This window comes from Lepidochelys kempii, chromosome 1, assembly GCF_965140285.1.
Source record: "Lepidochelys kempii isolate rLepKem1 chromosome 1, rLepKem1.hap1, whole genome shotgun sequence".
In the NCBI taxonomy this organism is placed as follows: Eukaryota; Metazoa; Chordata; order Testudines; family Cheloniidae; genus Lepidochelys; species Lepidochelys kempii.
The window spans coordinates 206,286,672-206,300,170 of record NC_136380.1 but is presented as its reverse complement, the minus strand read 5'-3'; the positions used below and the strand labels follow the sequence as shown (position 1 = coordinate 206,300,170).

Sequence of the window (13,499 nt, the reverse complement as noted above, 5' to 3'; positions counted from 1 at the left end):
CTCCCCTACGCACACACCTCCCCTGCCAGCGTGCCTTGTACTGGGAGGGCTGCCTGTAAGGGTGAGATGGGATTTCAGCTTCCGTGGCCCATTCGGTCTCTGGTGCCAGTGCTGAGACTGCCGACAAGGCATCAGTCAGTGCCAGCGGTCGTGGCATTTTTTACAAGGCGGCCACTTCTCTTCTGGGAACCCCCCAGATTTCCCTCCACACCTACAGTCTCCACCCTTTGCCTTCTCTCAGACGGCCTACGACAGCAGCAGTAAGACCTTCCCCTCCTTCTCGGCTGCCCTCCTGGGAGTTGTGTGGACCTTCCTCACCGGTGGAGTCCTGCTGGCTCTTTTCTTTCTTGTCTTCACAATTCACGTCAGGAAGAACAGGTGAGTGACGCATTGTTTGGTTCCATCCTCCATTATGGAAGTTTCACACTAGCTAGGAGAACAATTTCCAGGGCTCTCATTCCTTCTGCTCCCCACCATAAGCTGATCATCAGCTGGGGGTCTGGGAGGCATTACCCCTCTGGGATAGAATTGGACCATTAGGGGCAGTTATGCGGGTCCTACCTACCTCTGTCGCATCCAGCGTGGAGACAGCTGGAGACAGAATGACATGGACTGTGGGTCTGACTTTGTAGGGTAGGGAGATGAGCTACTGGACAAGCCGACCATAGGCCTGATCTGCTGTTGCATCACTTATGTTCCTAAGTATTGATGTGAGTGGCAGCCAAGGAGTGAAGGTGCTCCATCCTGTTTCTCCCTTTGGCTGGGGTGACCGCTCACACCACCGTCTCTGAGGTCGCCATTGGTGATCCTTAGCAGAGCAGTCAGCAGAGGTGGGACGAAAGAGAGGTGATTCCCACCTTCACCTCAGAGTCTGAGGGCATCACTTCAAGCCATGCATCTAAGGGAGTGAAGACATCCTAGTTTCAAACCATACAAAATATAAGAATGGCCAAAGTAGGTCAGACCAATGGTCCATCTAGCCCAGTATCCTGTCCTCCAACAGTGGCAAATACCAGATTCTTCAGAGGGAATGAACAGACCAGGACAATCACTAGTTGATCAGTCCCCTGGTGTCCAGTCCCAGCATCTGGCAGTCAGAGGCTTAAGGAATCCCAGAGCATGGGGTTGCACCCCGGAGTATCTCGGCTAATAGCCATTGATGGACCTGTCCTCCATGATCTTATTTAATTCTTTTTTGAGCCCAGTTATAATTTTGGCCTTCACAACATCCCCTGGCAATGAGTTCCACAAGTTGACTCCTCATTAGGTGAAGAAGTACTTCCTTTTGTTTGTTTTAAACTTGCTGCCTATTAATTTAATTGGGTGACCCCTGGTTCTTGTGTTATGTGAAGAAGTAAATAACACTTCCTTATTTGCTTGCTCCATACCAGTCATGATTTTATAGACCTCTATCATATCCCCCTTTAGTTGTCTTTTTTTCCAAGCTGAACAGTTCCAGTCTTTTTAATCTCTCCCTACATGGAAGCGATTCCATACCCTTAATCATTATTGTTGCTCTTCTCCATACTTTTTCCACTTCTAATATTATATCTTTTGTGAGATGGGGCGACCAGATTGGCACACAGTATTCAAGGTGTGGGCATATCACATATTTATGGAGTGGTATTATGATATTTTCTGGCATGTTATCTATCCCTTTCCGAATGGTTCCTAACATTCTGTCTGCTTTTTTGACTGCTGCTGCACATCGAGTGGATGTTTTCAGAGAACTATCCACAATGATGCCAAGATCTCTTTCTTGAGTACTAAAGGCTAACTAAGACCCCATTGTTTGTTGGGATTATGTATTCCAATATGTATTACTTTGCATTTATCAACATTGAATTTCATCTGCTATTTTGTAGTCCAATAACCCAGTTTTGTGAGATTCCTTTGTAATTCTTCACAGTCTGCTTTGTACTTAACTATCCTGAGTAAGTTTGTATCTGCAAACTTTGCCACTTCACAGTTAACCCCTTTTCCCAGATCATTGATGATTATGTTGAACAACACAGGTCCCAGTACAGATCCCTGGAGAACACCACTGTTTACCTCTCTCCATTCTGAAAACTGACCATTTATTTCTACCCTTTGTTTCCTGTCTTTTAACCAGTTACTGATCCATGAGAGGACCTTCTCTCTTATACCATGACTGCTTAGTTTACTTAAAAGCCTCTGGTGAAGGACCTTGTCTGAGGCTTTCTGAAAGTCCAAGTACACTATATCCCTTGGATCACCCTTGTCCACCTGTTTGTTGACCCCCCTCAAAGAATTCTACTAGATTGGTGAGGCATGGTTTCCCTTGACATCCAGGTTTCCTTCATGACACAAGACCATTCGTGGTTTGGATATAGGTTGCATTTTATCTAGGGCACTGCAGTGTATTAGACCAGTATACCACCTGGCACGGGTTTATATGGTAGAGCAGTACTGAATTCTGTAGCAATCTAAATTGATTACAGAATTACTTACAAACCTTCTGAGAATGTTCTCACCGTGGAACTGGAACAAATGCACAATATTTATTTGCCTTCTTGCAAATAAATAGTTGGGGATTGGTCCTGCTTTGAGCAGGGAGTTGGAATAGATGACCTCCTGAGGTCCCTTCCAACCCTGATATTCTATGATTCTATGTAACTGGTGAGCCTAGGAAAGCAGAGGGAATACCCCATATGCAGCTAGAGGAGGTGGTCTGGCTATTATCCTAAACCAGTGGTTCTCAAACTTTTTTTTTTCACGGACCACTTGAAAATTGGTGAGGGTCTCGGCGGACCACCTAATGATCTTTCCAAATGTTGTTTGTACTGTTAGCTAACTATTGTAAAGCGCTTTGGATAAAAGCACTATATAAAAAAAACAATAATAATAATTAACTTTTTTTGTTCTACAAATAAAAGCACACAAGTCATATTTTAATATCAGTAGTCTTACCTTTCTAATGCGATTGATGTGCCCTCTCTCCCCCGCCACAGCAGCCCCTGAGCTGGGGCTGGGAAGGAGGGGGGTCTCCCGCACCGCATCAGCAACCAAGCTGTGCTGGGAAGGAGGTGAGTCTGTCCCTCTCTCCCCTGCCACAGCAGCCACAGAGCTGAGGCTGGGAAGGAGGACCGTCTCTCCCTGGCAGCCGCAGCCCTAGAGCTGGGGAAAGTCACCTCTTTCTCTGGCTGCCGCAGCCCTGCACATCCCAAACTCCCCCCACCCCCTCTTCTCATCCCACTTCCCCCTCCCACCTACCCCCTATTCCCCCCAAGGCCACCACCTCACCTTACATGTGCGTCTTCTCCAGGGTCCAGGCTCCTAATTAGTGGAGTCACACCTGTGTGACTCCACTAATTAGACCTTTCATTTTCTTGTGTGCGGCCGCCCAGGTGTGTACCTTAGAAGGAAATATCCGTGGACCACCTGAATGGAGCTCGCAGACCACTGGTGGTCTGTGGACCTCAGTTTGAGAACCTCTGTCCTAAACCCTGCTGGAGTGGAGCTCTGAGGAAGAGAGTGGGGTGGAAACACCTGGAATATTATGTTTAATTCTGGGCTCCATGTTATCTGGAGAGAGTTCAGAGAAGAGCAATAAAAATGATCTGGGGGCTGAAGGCACTGAGTTATAAAGTGAGATGAAAGGAGCTAAGTCTGTCTGATTAGACTGTGGTGACTAAAGAGGGGAACACATTAACAATCTGCAAAGATCTGAAGGGTGGGAGCACCAGGGATGGAGAGGAGTTATTTATGGTTTGATCCCTGTGTACAATTAAGAGTAATGGGATGAAATTAAGGAGGAGGAACTGTAGGCTAAATATTGAAGGAAACTTTCTGGATATGAGTTGTATTAAACTATGGAATAATCTCCTCTAGGGAAGGGGTGAATGCCATCAGTTGGGACATATAAAACTGGACTGGAGAAAGTACTAGACATGCTCAGAAACTATGGTGATGAGGGTGGTATAAGAACCTACATAGTATAGAATAGAACAGAACATGTACAACCAGGGACAGTCCTGCACTGCCCCTGGAGATGGACTGGATGATCTAATAGGGATTGTCTATCTCCAACTTCTGTCATTCTATGATAGGCGGAGGGTTGTCCAGTGGTTAGGGCCCTAGTTTAGCACTTAGGAGGGCTAGGTTCAATTCCTTGCTCTACCAGAGACTTCACGTGTGACCTTGGGCAAATCACTTAATCTTTCTGTTCCTCAGTTCCCTATCTATAAAAAGGGGATAATATCACTGCCCTACCTCACAGGGTGTTCTCAGGATGGATAGATTAAAGATTTTGAGGTGCTCAGACCTAGAAGTTGGCAACCCTAGAAGAACCACAGATAGACAGATGGCAGAGTTCCTAGTGCAGAAGTTCAACTGGTGCATAGGAGGCTATTTCCCAGAGGCAGCCCCTGTGGATATCAGTAGCCAGGTAAGAGGCCTAGCCCCTTGCTGGTATATAATAATGCTGTGTGGGAGGCTAGTCTCTATCTGTTGTGTAAACTCCCCTTTCATTAACTGTCACCCCCTCGCTTGCTTTGTTCCCTGGAGAATTGTGAAGATGTCCAGCCCCAATCTGAACATTGTGACACTGCTGGGCAGTGGCTTGACTTACACTAGCGCTTACCTCTTCGGGATTCCAGAGCAGAGTTTGTTTTCTGGATCCTCAATGGAAATGCTTATTCAGGTGAGTGAAGTGAACCAGGTGGGTTGATTGTGTTTGTGATTTGCCAGGAAAGGTTTTTAATGTACACACCACCCCTGCTGAACTGTGACAGTTTCCCTGTCCTGGCTGCCTTGTGCACTGTGTTGAGCTTGTATTTTCATATATGCAAAGATGCTTCCAGTCTGAATGGACTCTACTATTAGACTGAGAGCAAACAACTAAACAAGAGAGAACATAAGTAAGGTCTTCAGGAGAGAGCACAGTTTGTGTAGCAGCTGCTCCTGCAGACAGGCAAGCAGACTCCTGCACTTTTAAAGGAGTGGTACAGAGGGTATGTAAAAACTCATAGTAGTTAGTTATCTATATATAGCACAGGGACCACGGGCAGCAAGAGAACGGGCACAATATCTTGGGCACAAATATCACTTGGAAATCTTCATCAAAACTACACTCTGCCTAATTAATTCCTGATTTCTGCCCTGGGTATGGCCCCTACCAGCTAGGGACTCAGCGCAGAGCAAAGGAGGTGAGTGTGTGGGGGGGTGGAGATGGGAGCACTGCAGAGAGAAAGAACATCCAGCTCTCGGAGAAGGCAAACACTGTGGAGAGAGTAAGAGGCAGGGAGGTCGTGTTCAGTCACCTGGATGAAGGTAATTGGAGGTGGTGCCAGCTACAGCTTTATTGGTGCTCAAGTCATGTATGTGTTTCAGTCACTCTTGTGCTGCTTTGGTCTGTTTGCTCCTCTAACAGTTACTCTTGAGGGAATTCTGTGCCACTGAGCATGCAGAATTTACGCAGAAATTAATGTGCGTGCAGAAGTTCCTTCCCCCCGCCCCACACACACACAGAAATGGGCTGTAGAGCTTCTGGCTGCCACTAGGGGCTGCTGGATCTGACCAAGCCCAGCTTGCAAATAGAAGACGCTGCCGGGGTGGGGAGAGCTGGAGGGTTCCCAGCAGCTGCAGTTCTCAGCATGCCCTGAAGGATCAGGCTGTTTCTCCTTCTGGATTCCTGGGCTCTGCGAGTGCAGGTGTTTAGGCTGCAGGGGTGCTTCATGATTGGGCTCTGCGGGGAGGGAGCAGAGAAACAGGAACTAGGTCGACATAGGGGTTTCTTTAACTCTGCTCCTGAAGGAATTTTTGTGTGTGTCTGTGTTGTTACAGACATAACTTGCTGACAGGAATTTTGAAATAAATTACCAAAATAATTGAAACCGGCATGATTATATAGTGTTATTTTGATAAAATGCGCAGAATTTTGCAGAATTTTAAAATATTGTGCGCAGAATTTTTAATTTTTTTGGTGCAGAATTCCCCAAGGAGTAAACAGCCTTTGGTTCCTCCACAGACTGGCAGAAAAGGAAGGGATTGCATCCTCATAGTCTGCTCCTGGCTTGTTCTGCCTCAGATACGCATGCTGAGTGGCTGGTAGCTGCTCCTGACAGTGACTCTGGGCACAGCCCCCGCCCCAGGGTGACTAGTGCCACCTCCCAGCCCTGTGGTCCTGTCCAATAACATGAGCTCTTTGGGCAGCAGCTTTGCTATTAAAGTGGTGTCTTTTTTTTTTTTTTTAAATTGGGAATTCCTGAGGATGGAAGGCCTCTGCCCACTGTGGTGTCCTGACTGGGAGGCCTTCTGTACTAGGTTTGACTGGAGTTCCTCAGCCCAGAGTTTTCTGTCTCCCAGGCATGGGCTGGCTGGCAGATATGGGGTCCCTATTTACTAGTTTTCCTTCCGTTTCTATGCATGTTTGGAACACCATTTGGCCTGGGAAGGGGGCAGAGCTCCCTTGGGAGCAATGTGGAAGCCCCGCAGGGAAAGTGCTATTTGTAATTGCTGGGTTTCACTGCCTTGTAACAGGGACCTCCAATCCCATCTCTCACTCTTTGCCTCCTGTCTGCAGGTGCGACTCTGCTTGCTGTGTGTTGGAAGCTCCCTGGTCTTTGGGCCCATCCTAGGGAAAAGCTGGCGGCTGTACAAAGTGTTCACACAGCGCGGTCCAGAAAAGAGGGTGGTAAGTTCTCGCAGCACATGCCCTGTGCACTGGAACACAGAGGCTCCTCACCTGTGAGGTGCTGGGGCTCTCCACATGGGCTGCACTGAGAAGCAAAGGGAAATGCTTGACAAAAATCAAGCTCTACAAGGTCCATGAATCATTTGCCGACTGTGGATGAATCATAGAATCATAGAATATCAGGGTTGGAAGGGACCCCAGAAGGTCATCTAGTCCAACCCCCTGCTCGAAGCAGGACCAATTCCCAGTTAAATCATCCCAGCCAGGGCTTTGTCAAGCCTGACCTTAAAAACCTCTAAGGAAGGAGACTCCACCACCTCCCTAGGCAACGCATTCCAGTGTTTCACCACCCTCTTAGTGAAAAAGTTTTTCCTAATATCCAATCTAAACCTCCCCCACTGCAACTTGAGACCATTACTCCTCGTTCTGTCATCCGCTACCATTGAGAACAGTCTAGAGCCATCCTCTTTGGAACCCCCTTTCAGGTAGTTGAAAGCAGCTATCAAATCTCCCCTCATTCTTCTCTTCTGCAGGCTAAACAATCCCAGCTCCCTCAGCCTCTCCTCATAACTCATGTGTTCTAGACCCCTAATCATTTTTGTTGCCCTTCGCTGGACTCTCTCCAATTTATCCACATCCTTCTTGTAGTGTGGGGCCCAAAACTGGACACAGTACTCCAGATGAGGCCTCACCAATGTCGAATAGAGTGGAACGATCACGTCCCTCGATCTGCTCACTATGCCCCTACTTATACATCCCAAAATGCCATTGGCCTTCTTGGCAACAAGGGCACACTGCTGACTCATATCCAGCTTCTCGTCCACTGTCACCCCTAGGTCCTTTTCCGCAGAACTGCTGCCTAGCCATTCGGTCCCTAGTCTGTAGCTGTGCATTGGGTTCTTCCGTCCTAAGTGCAGGACTCTGCACTTATCCTTATTGAACCTCATCAGATTTCTTTTGGCCCAATCCTCCAATTTGTCTAGGTCCTTCTGTATCCTATCCCTCCCCTCCAGCGTATCTACCACTCCTCCCAGTTTAGTATCATCCGCAAATTTGCTGAGAGTGCAATCCACACCATCCTCCAGATCATTTATGAAGATATTGAACAAAACCGGCCCCAGGACCGACCCTTGGGCACTCCACTTGATACCGGCTGCCAACTAGACATGGAGCCATTGATCACTACCCGTTGAGCCCGACAATCTAGCCAGCTTTCTACCCACCTTATAGTGCATTCATCCAGCCCATACTTCCTTAATTTGCTGACAAGAATACTGTGGGAGACCGTGTCAAAAGCTTTGCTAAAGTCAAGAAACAATACATCCACTGCTTTCCCTTCATCCACAGAACCAGTAATCTCATCATAAAAGGTGATTAGATTAGTCAGGCATGACCTTCCCTTGGTGAATCCATGCTGACTGTTCCTGATCACTTTCCTCTCATGCAAGTGCTTCAGGATTGATTCTTTGAGGACCTGCTCCATGATTTTTCCAGGGACTGAGGTGAGGCTGACTGGCCTGTAGTTCCCAGGATCCTCCTTCTTCCCTTTTTTAAAGATTGGCACTACATTAGCCTTTTTCCAGTCATCCGGGACTTCCCCGGTTCGCCACGAGTTTTCAAAGATAATGGCCAATGGCTCTGCAATCACAGCCGCCAATTCCTTCAGCACTCTCGGATGCAACTCGTCCGGCCCCATGGACTTGTGCACGTCCAGCTTTTCTAAATAGTCCCTAACCACCTCTATCTCCACAGAGGGCTGGCCATCTCTTCCCCATTTTGTGATGCCCAGCGCAGCAGTCTGGGAGCTGACCTTGTTAGTGAAAACAGAGGCAAAAAAAGCATTGAGTACATTAGTTTTTTCCACATCCTCTGTCACTAGGTTGCCTCCCTCATTCAGTAAGGGGCCCACACATTCCTTGGCTTTCTTCTTGTTGCCAACATACCTGAAGAAACCCTTCTTGTTACTCTTGACATCTCTGGCTAGCTGCAGCTCCAGGTGCGATTTGGCCCTCCTGATATCATTCCTACATGCCCGAGCAATATTTTTATACTTTTCCCTGGTCATATGTCCAACCTTCCACTTCTTGTAAGCTTCTTTTTTATGTTTAAGATCTGCTAGGTTTTCACCATTAAGCCAAGCTGGTCGCCTGCCATATTTACTATTCTTTCGACTCAATGGGATGGTTTGTCCCTGTAACCTCAACAGGGATTCCTTGAAATACAGCCAGCTCTCCTGGACTCCTTTCCCCTTCAAGTTAGTCCCCCAAGGGATCCTGGCCATCCGTTCCCTGAGGGAGTCAAAGTCTGCTTTCCTGAAGTCCAGGGTCCGTGTCCCCACATTCAGAGCTTGAAATGAGACAGAACGGGGAATGTGGGGACACACAGGGACCGACAGTGGGATATAGAGCTTCAGGCACTTAGATACCAGCATCACAGGCACAGAGCAAAACCTGGCTAGACCGGGACTCATTCCCCACTGCCTGGGGCAGTCATTTACACCGGTGAAAAGCAGGGATAAAATGCTACCAAATCAGAATAGTGGAAATGACAGGAGCAGCAAGACAGTGGAGAATCAGGCCCGTAGAACAGAGAGGGAGGAGGAGTTTAGATACCTTACTTATCTAGTGCATTTGTTCTCCTGCCAGGTGGGGCATGCCCATCTGGTAGTAATCACTGGTCCCTTTGTGAAATGAGTGGATGGTTTCTTACACTGTCCAAATGTCCTCATCACAAAACCCACCAGCAGGATTGCCATTAGTAGGTCCTCTTCTTGTTAATCACACATCAGTGAGTTCATGGAGACAGAACTCCCTTCTCACTCCTAGAGGGGTCTTCTTCAGTGAAGCATTGAATGAAGGAAGTTTGCCTTGCTGCTACTCATGCTTTCTGCTCATCCTGTGGATAGAGGTTGCCAGTCTCCAGGAGTGTTGGGCTGGCTCCTTTTACCAGCACTCAATTCTCACACAAGTATTTTAAGAAAGAAGAAAATATATCTCTTACAAAACAAAAAATATCTGCAAATCATCTCCTGTTTCATTTACGTGCGAGGGCATGAGTTTTGGATTCAGCAGCTAATGCCACCAGATACTTAGTACCAGCTTTTTCCAGCATGCCCACGGCAGATTTCGGTGTCTTACGAAATTGCCAGTTTCTGCTGCTGGAGAAACCCCAAGCCCGAGCTCAGTTCATGGTAGGTAGAATAAAAATATTTTCAACTGTCCTTTAAGCAAAGACCTCTGGGTGCCCTACCTTCCCTGGCTCGGACTGAAGTTTCTTTATAACAGAATTCTCCAACCAGCCCTATTGCAGGGCATTGCTGATGTATCCTCTGGGGGTGGGAATGTAAATCAAGTGTCTTTTCCAGAGTGCACTCTCTGGAAAAAGATACCAGGAGACCACAATCAACTTCTGAGCCCTGGTCATCTAGTGTCCAGAGCTCAGTCTCTAGGTTGGTGGCCTGGCACTTAGTTTTCAGCACCACTGGGGTGAGGCCCTAAGCTCAAACATCTGGATCTTGTTCCCAAACTTTGTTTTAATGATGAAGAATCCAAGCTTCAGAATTTAGATCTGGATTTGGAACAATTCTAATTTTTGGGAGTGTAGAGAAAGAGTCATATCCAGGGATTTGGATCAGCTCCGGAAAGAGAGAAAGCCCTTTGTGAGATTTCGTTCTGGATCTGGGTTTGGATCTCCAATCACACCTGTAGTTCTGAGCTGTTTCGACCAGGGTTTTTGTTCAGAGCCATTTCTGGTTTTTCTAGTTATTTTTAATATAAAAACAAGTGAAACAAATGTCAGCAAATATTCCAGACTCCCTTCTCCCGGTGCAGGCACTTCAGGAAGGGCTGGAGCAGACCCTCTTTCTGCAGGGGGAGGATTCTGAACACCTCTGTGCAGCACAGGAGAAAAGGGGGCATGCTGACTGTGAAGAATGTGGGAGTTATCTGTATTGATTTTTACGAATGTTATCTATATATCTGTGTGGACTTGGGGGTTATTTTGCTGCTGTGTAAAGGGGAACGAAGGCGCTAAATCAGTTTGAGCTAACTTTGGACTGCATGTACCAAAGGCTACTGGGTGCACATACAAGGGAGGAGATAATGCCTTTGAAGTTTACAAATTGGGATTTGGCTAGTCCTGCAGCCTGAGGTTAGTCTCCAGCTTGAAATCCCAGGGGCTTTGAGATGGGGCCTTTCAAACAACAAGATTTGAAGCAGTTAAAAACCTGAGCCTCAGAGGAAAGGAGAGACAGGGGGTCTGTTGGGAGACTGACTGTAACATGGTCTCCAGGTGCTGGGGCCCCACGATAAATGGGGGGCCTACCTAAACGTGCAGTAAGGCCACGCTGAGGTAAGACAATATGCATATATCCGCTTTTGTTATTTTTAACCTTTTTTCTTTCTGCTTGGGATGTCCCTATGGATAAATAGACCATGCTCTGTTTTGGATCACGCGGTTCTCTGTCACTGTATTTACCGGTTGGTCACTGCTCTGAGAGAGGATTCTAGAGCAGGAGCAATACCAAGTTGGACCTGCTGTACATAATATGGTCGAGAAACAGGAGGCGCTGTCAAAAATGGTCCGTTTTAAATCAATGGGGTGAATTGTGGGATTCCACTATGGGGGAAGGGGCAGGTATAGACCTGTCATTTGAAAGAGCCCACAAAGAGACAGAGAGGTCACAGGTTTGCAGCTCATCCCTGAACCATAACACTGGCCTTCTGTGAGTTGCAGATCATCAAAGACCTCCAGCTGCTGGTGATGGTGGTGGGGCTGGTGCTGGCGGATGCCATGCTGCTCACAACATGGATTTTCTCTGATCCAGTTCAGTGTTTCCAAAGCTTCACCGCATCCCTGAGGGTAAGAGGACAATAGCAGGAGGCTGAACACTGCACCGTTGTGTCTATGTCATGCTATGATTCAGCCCAGCAGACCTCTGCAGGCATGAAAGATGGAAGGGTTTGTTTTAGAAAAGTTCCTAAGCCGCAAAGTTTGGAGCTGACCTTCCTCAAAGGTCTGAGGTGTTGTAAACTGGGGTTAGGTTTGGACCCTTATGGAGACAGATGCCATTTGCGGAGTTCCAGCCAAACATGCTTGAAGCTGGACAGGAGGATCTGGTTCCAGAGCTTTGATTTGCTACCATTATAAGTTCTAACCAATGCCCTGTCTACTCTGCAGGGAGCATGACCTGGATTCTGCAGCTCTCCAGCATGGAAGACTGGAGAGTCTGTGGCAGGTGCAGAGAAATTTGAAAACTGAGGCTTAATGAGCATGTTGGTAGATGAATACCGAAGCTGGGTATCTTTCTTCCTTGAATTCTCTGCTCTCAATTGCACTTTCCCAGTCGTCAGACAAGCTTTCACTTTTCCACTTTGAAATTTGTGCTTAGACACCCCCTAAACCATATATCCACTTGTCTGTTTGTCCATCCTTATGGGCTGGAGCAGGAGCCTTCATTCCTGTGTTCTGACTGCCTCCCAGGTGACTGACAAGGGCATGACCTGTTCGGTGGGTAGGATGCAGTTCTGCGCGTCTCTCTACTCCGAACTTTGGCTCAGTCTCATTTTAGGGTTTAAGGTATGTAACTTCTCTATTCATCCCCGTGTCTCATCTCACCTCACCTCCCTCCAGTCTAGCTGCTGCTGCTAAAATTCTCTTCCTCCCCTAATACTCTGGCCATTTTACTTCCTTTCCTGGCTGCCTCTCACCTTCAAATTCAAGGTTCTCATGCTCATCTTGAAGGTTCTTCCCATTCCCATCCAATTCTGCTTCTGTGTTCTCTTCCCCTGTTGCCCACCTCCCCTGCCAAGCCTCCCTCACAAAAGTCCCCTTTGTATCTTTCTCCCAGTCTCATTTTCATGCTTTCTTTCTTCTTTCCAACCTGTATGCTTGGAACCATCTCTCTCTCTCTTTGTTTGCAAAGCAACTTCTCTCACCTCATTCAGACCTCTCCTTAAAACCCACTACCTCCATGAACCCATAGACTACAATCCAGCACACAGATAAACTGCACATCTAGGGTACGGGACCCTGAGCCTGTGCGGCAGAACTGTATTAATAATAAACATTTAGGTTTTGTCTATATGGGGAAACTTACTAACATAGTCATACCAGTTTAATTATACTGCTGTAGTTATACTGGTTTGACTTCCTGTGTGGCCATTCCTATTGCAGAATAAGAGTGCCTCTCAGGTAGTAGGACTGATACATCAATTTTATTACAGTGGTAAATTTCCCTGTGTAGACAAGATTTTAGTTCTTACATAGGACTTTTCCTTTGTAGACCTCAAAGGGTTTTACAAAGATACCATTAACCCCATTTTACGGGTGGGGAAAGTGAAGGCATCCAAGGCCCAGATTTTAAAAAAGTATTTAGACATTGCTGAGGTGTTTACGAATTTAGATCAAGGTATCCTTAGGCTATGTCTAGCCTTAGGCTGCTGCATTGGAAAATGTGCAGTGTAGCTGCTCTTTGTCACCGGGAGAGAGCTCTCCCAGCAACAAAATAAAACCACCCCAAATGAGGGGCAGTAGCTTCATCGCCAGGAGTGTGGCTCCTGCTGACAAAGCGCTGTCCACACCGGCGCTTTTTGTTGTTCAGGGGGGTAGTTTTCTCCTGAGGGACAAAAATTGTAACGACGAAAGTTCAGTGTAGACATAGCCTTAATCTCATATTCAAAAGGGATTGATGATCCAAAATCCCATTGACAGTCTGATTGGCTTCTATATGCAAGTCCCTTAAGTACACAATATATAAGCAATTACTTGGCTGCTCTCCTTGATATGATATGTGTTGATCATCATCAGCTACTTTGCTCCTGTTCTGTATTAAATTTTCCCCAAA

At 47.0% G+C, this 13,499-nt stretch overlaps 1 protein-coding gene across 8 annotated transcripts in view; it reads left to right on the top strand.

Moving 5' to 3' along the window:
- GPR156 (G protein-coupled receptor 156) overlaps positions 1-13,499 on the top strand; it is a 66,879-nt gene that overhangs the window by 40,311 nt on the left and 13,069 nt on the right. For 6 of the 8 annotated variants that reach the window (XM_078848375.1, XM_078848371.1, XM_078848379.1 and 3 more), the window contains exons 4-8: positions 242-378; positions 4,528-4,663; positions 6,545-6,655; positions 11,390-11,515; positions 12,137-12,232. In XM_078848375.1, coding sequence (XP_078704501.1) covers positions 242-378; positions 4,528-4,663; positions 6,545-6,655; positions 11,390-11,515; positions 12,137-12,232 — 606 coding nt within the window. Of the gene's footprint in view, positions 1-241; positions 379-2,169; positions 2,286-4,527; positions 4,664-6,544; positions 6,656-11,389; positions 11,516-12,136; positions 12,233-13,499 lie in introns of those variants that run through there. The other 2 variants (XM_078848385.1, XM_078848389.1) reach the window with 2 other exon arrangements.